The following is a 4,108-nucleotide window of genomic DNA, read 5'->3' on the forward strand; positions in this document are numbered from 1 at the left end:
ATAAATATCATTATACTAAAGCTGCATGCATGCCCAGTTACTTCTATTTAAAATTTACGTTTGACTCAAACAAGTTAAACTCAAACCTCACTTAAATTCGAGGGTTTGTTGATATTTTTTCACTGGAACTCTTCTTTTTCAGCTATTCTTCTTCTCTTTTAACTATTTGTCTTTTTTAATATCACTATGCACTATCTAGTTGATTTAAACTTGAATTTGAGCTCACTATTCCAAATTCGAACCATCTCAAGCTATCCCTTCTTCAAGTTTTGCTCAGCTCGAATCAAGTCCACTCATAATCATTACTATCAAAACTTCACTATTTTCATTAAGGCAAGCACTAGCACAAGCTGGAGAATAACCCAGCTTTATACCTAGATAGCATCACAGCGTCCTTTGGAATCATAAAACAAACTGAAATGTGCAAGGCAAAACTTCAATGCTCCAATTTGCTACAAGTATAATATGAGGACAAATCAAGATGATAACTTTATTCTCCAACTAGTCAAAAGCCAGGCTACAAGTTTCTGCTTCTTAGGGCCCAAAGCATTTATGAAACTATTGAACAGAACAGACTACTCGATGAACAGTTGTCTTGCATAAAAGACTGATACAACAGGGAAACAAAAAAAAAAAACCAACACTTTATTGTCAACAGTGTTTTGCTAATCTCATAGTCATGGCTGCAGTTCATCAGAAAGTGCTCAACGAAAACAGCCACCCAATAGCACAAATAACAAGCATCTCATCTAGGGGCAAGACCTACTGACTGTTTTATAGATTTGATGAGCAGATAATTCAATCACTGCTAGATCTCTAGATGCACACTTTATATCAAAGAATTTTACATGAAAATCTGGCAAATTACAAGATATCTAATGCTGCCTAGCTAGCAAGTGAATCGATTATGAATGGAAAATGAAAAATGTATATCTCAAAGGTATTATCTACGAGCTCAATCCAATAGACCAATATACTCATTCATGGGAAAATGTCTGGCACTCTTCAAATCCCATGCTTTGTAGAGAGAAAAAAGCAGCTTGGTTCCCATTATGCTCGGGCAACTTACAAAATTTCATCTCATGGAGAGACATCGGGCAGTAGGTTGACTGTGCAAGTTCTCCAAATGCAAGAAAAGAGAAATGATAATAAATAATTGGAGAATCCCCAGGGATTATTATATACATGATAGATTAATAACCATCTTAACACGGAGTGAGGACATAGGTGAACACTGAAAATGAAGAAGACCAGGGGAATCACATAACAGCAGAAGCAGTACGACGAAGATCCACCATACCATTGTCAAATTTTCCATCAGGCGACCTGCCTTTGAAACTGCCATATCTCCCAGGCTTTGGCTGAAAAAGAGAGGTTAGCATTCTCTCAAAATCCTGCATTGAATATTTTGCATACTTGTTGGAACTTGCATCTTGCTCAACCAAGGGTCCATAATTCTGCATATAGCTTCTGTATATAGGCAAAATACTCTGCACAATAAGCTGGCATGTCTTTTCCCTCAGATCTTTTTCCGAGATTACCCAATATGACTGCTTCATGTACATCTCATCAAAAGCTTCATTGAATGCTTTCAGCCTTCTCTTAACAAGATCACGAGCAGTGGCACGCCCACCTGAGAACATAATTAGACCTTCTCGGCTTAAATGATTTGGAAGCTTTCCCCAGCTGTCTCTGAAGAAGATTGTGGAATAATAGTCCTTCGACTGTTCATGTTCTCTTAACCAAGAATCGCCTAAGAGATTGCCAAGCTTTGTTCCCTTCAAATGCTTGCACAAATGCCAATGGTTATTCATAGCAAAAAAACAGGATAAAGTGGCATCATCATAAGCCTTCATCCAAGCATCTAAATTCCCTTCAATTGCTTTAATTACATTCACAATCTCCTTAATAAGGAGTTTCTCTTGGAACTTCTCATGCTTCCAACTTCGATGAATGACTAGGACCTGAGTCAGAATTGACTTATAATCATCTCCAAGAAGTTTATTACAGTATTCAGTGATAAAGCTCACCAATCTGGGAACACTCCCATCAGGAGGAGGTGGGATCTGTCTCTGTAATTCCACCTGAATCAAAAGTTCCCAGAAAATCTCAGCCACACCGTCAATCACTCTCTTTATGAGATCCCTTGTCAGGTTCTGGATTTCCTCACATGCTGCTCCACCGAAGAGTCGATTAAAATCCAATCTTAACTTGTTCAGAGAGGCAAAGATATCCAATAACTTTAAAAGCTTAACTGGATCTTTCTTACTCTCAGTAATGGTCTTCCCAAATTGAAGAAACGCAAGCATGCCTGCTTGTGCAGCGATCTTAGCAAAGCATTCCATCCACACATCCAATCCAATTCTCTCAAACACATCATTACAAAGCTTGTACTCAGCCTCAAACAAATGCTTCACCGCAAATTCCAAATGCCTTCCCCACTGTGCTATATACCCCTCTATACTCTGCACATCACTAAATTCTGAAATAGATATCTCAAGGTAGTCCAAATCAAGAGCCTGCAAACTAGCTCTCACATTTGAACCACGAACATCAACATAAATTGATATACATTTCTCAAGCCTATTATTAGCAATCAACCTCCCAAGAATTGCTTGCAACTTCTGAATTACAGTCACTGGCAAAGGTGACGGGGCAATGCATGCTTGTTGACCGAGAGTTGATGGCGATGACAATGGTAGAGGCACACTATGTTCGGTCAAGAGTCGCCGAAATTCACTTTCCAATTTATCCAATGAAGCATCTAAAAGCCCACCATCAAGGCGAACTCTTCCCTCGCCATTCTGCAGTTCTCTAAGACCCTTCAACGACTTCTTCAAACTCGAAAGATACTTCTCATCCGCCACTCGATTATCTTCCAAATACTCCACAATATCCTCCAACCACTGAATGGCCAATCCACAATTATCACCCAAAAACCTCAACGCCTCTTCAAGGCGTTTCAACACTGATAGATACCCAGGAAGATCATTCCTAGGATCTGACAGCAATGATTTCTCCAGCCCATGAACTGCATCAAAAACCTTAAGCACAGCAGCAGCAGGACCCACCGCGCGGTTAATGTGGCCCCCAACATAAACAAGGGCATCCCTGTCAGCGCGAATGGGCCGTACAGCAGCCTCTAAGGGGGGCAATCTTTGATTAATCTCATTTAATCTTGGTCCTGCTTTTTCAATAGATAACCCTAAGGCTTTTGATTTCTCTAAGTTCAGCTTCAAGGCCTTCCTCGCAGATAACAATTTCTGAATGCCAGTATTACTGCTACTATTAGTATTATTATTATTACTATTATCAGCCATCTGAATCTGAAACCCTAGAACTTAAAAATCAAAGCTCTGAAAACTTAATCTTGCTCTCAGATATTACAATATGCGATCTCATCGATTTCTCTAGGATTCATCGAAAACTAACCAGGACCCATATAACAAGAAAGCTTCATTGTTCCATTATTTAGCCTTCACCAAAGTTTGACCCGACTAAAAATAATCAACACCCACCAAACAAACAAACAAACAAACAAACAAAACACAGGTAGTCTATTTTGTTGAAAATTCGAAAACCCAGAAAACTAAACTAAGTAACTCACTTGATGGCGTTGATGGTGATTGAAAGTGAAACAAAGTAGTTGAGAATTTGAGTTAACTGAGTTGACCCGCAGAGATGATGATGAGGTGGAATATTAAGCGTTGCGGATTCAGTGAGAGAAAAAAAGAGGGAGAAGAAACCCTACAGATGAGAATAAGAGCGTGAGAAAGAGAAGGCCTTTACAAGTCTTTTTGCAATGTCCTATGGATCCTGACAAAGACAAAGTGAAGACAGTAAAGCATTGCCAAACTATCCTTCTGTAAACAGAACTTCCTAGTTGTATTTTTTTTCCCTTTTATTTATTTATTTTTCACCTATTTCAGAAATCGGAAGCCTTTGCCGTGGCTAAATTGTGTTACTCTTTCTGATAAGCCAAAAATTAGTGGTCTTTTTTTATTTCAGTAAATGCTAAATAACACAGACAAATTTTATTTTACACGTGGCTTCCATAAGCAAAATTATTTCACCAGAGTTCGCGTCAATTGCATTCAGCGAAATCCCC

General features: G+C 38.9%; 1 protein-coding gene across 1 annotated transcript; it reads right to left on the minus strand.

The window, feature by feature from the left end:
• Positions 1-466: 466 nt before the first annotated feature.
• On the minus strand, positions 467-3,893 carry LOC123194941 (exocyst complex component EXO70A1). Its single transcript, XM_044608451.1, has one exon. It carries the CDS (start codon positions 3,318-3,320, stop codon positions 1,260-1,262), a length of 2,061 nt encoding a protein of 686 aa, XP_044464386.1. The 5' UTR covers positions 3,321-3,893; the 3' UTR covers positions 467-1,259.
• Between the last annotated feature and the right edge of the window lie 215 nt (positions 3,894-4,108).

The sequence above is a fragment of the Mangifera indica genome, chromosome 13 (assembly GCF_011075055.1).
Source record: "Mangifera indica cultivar Alphonso chromosome 13, CATAS_Mindica_2.1, whole genome shotgun sequence".
Lineage (NCBI taxonomy): Eukaryota > Viridiplantae > Streptophyta > Magnoliopsida > Sapindales > Anacardiaceae > Mangifera > Mangifera indica.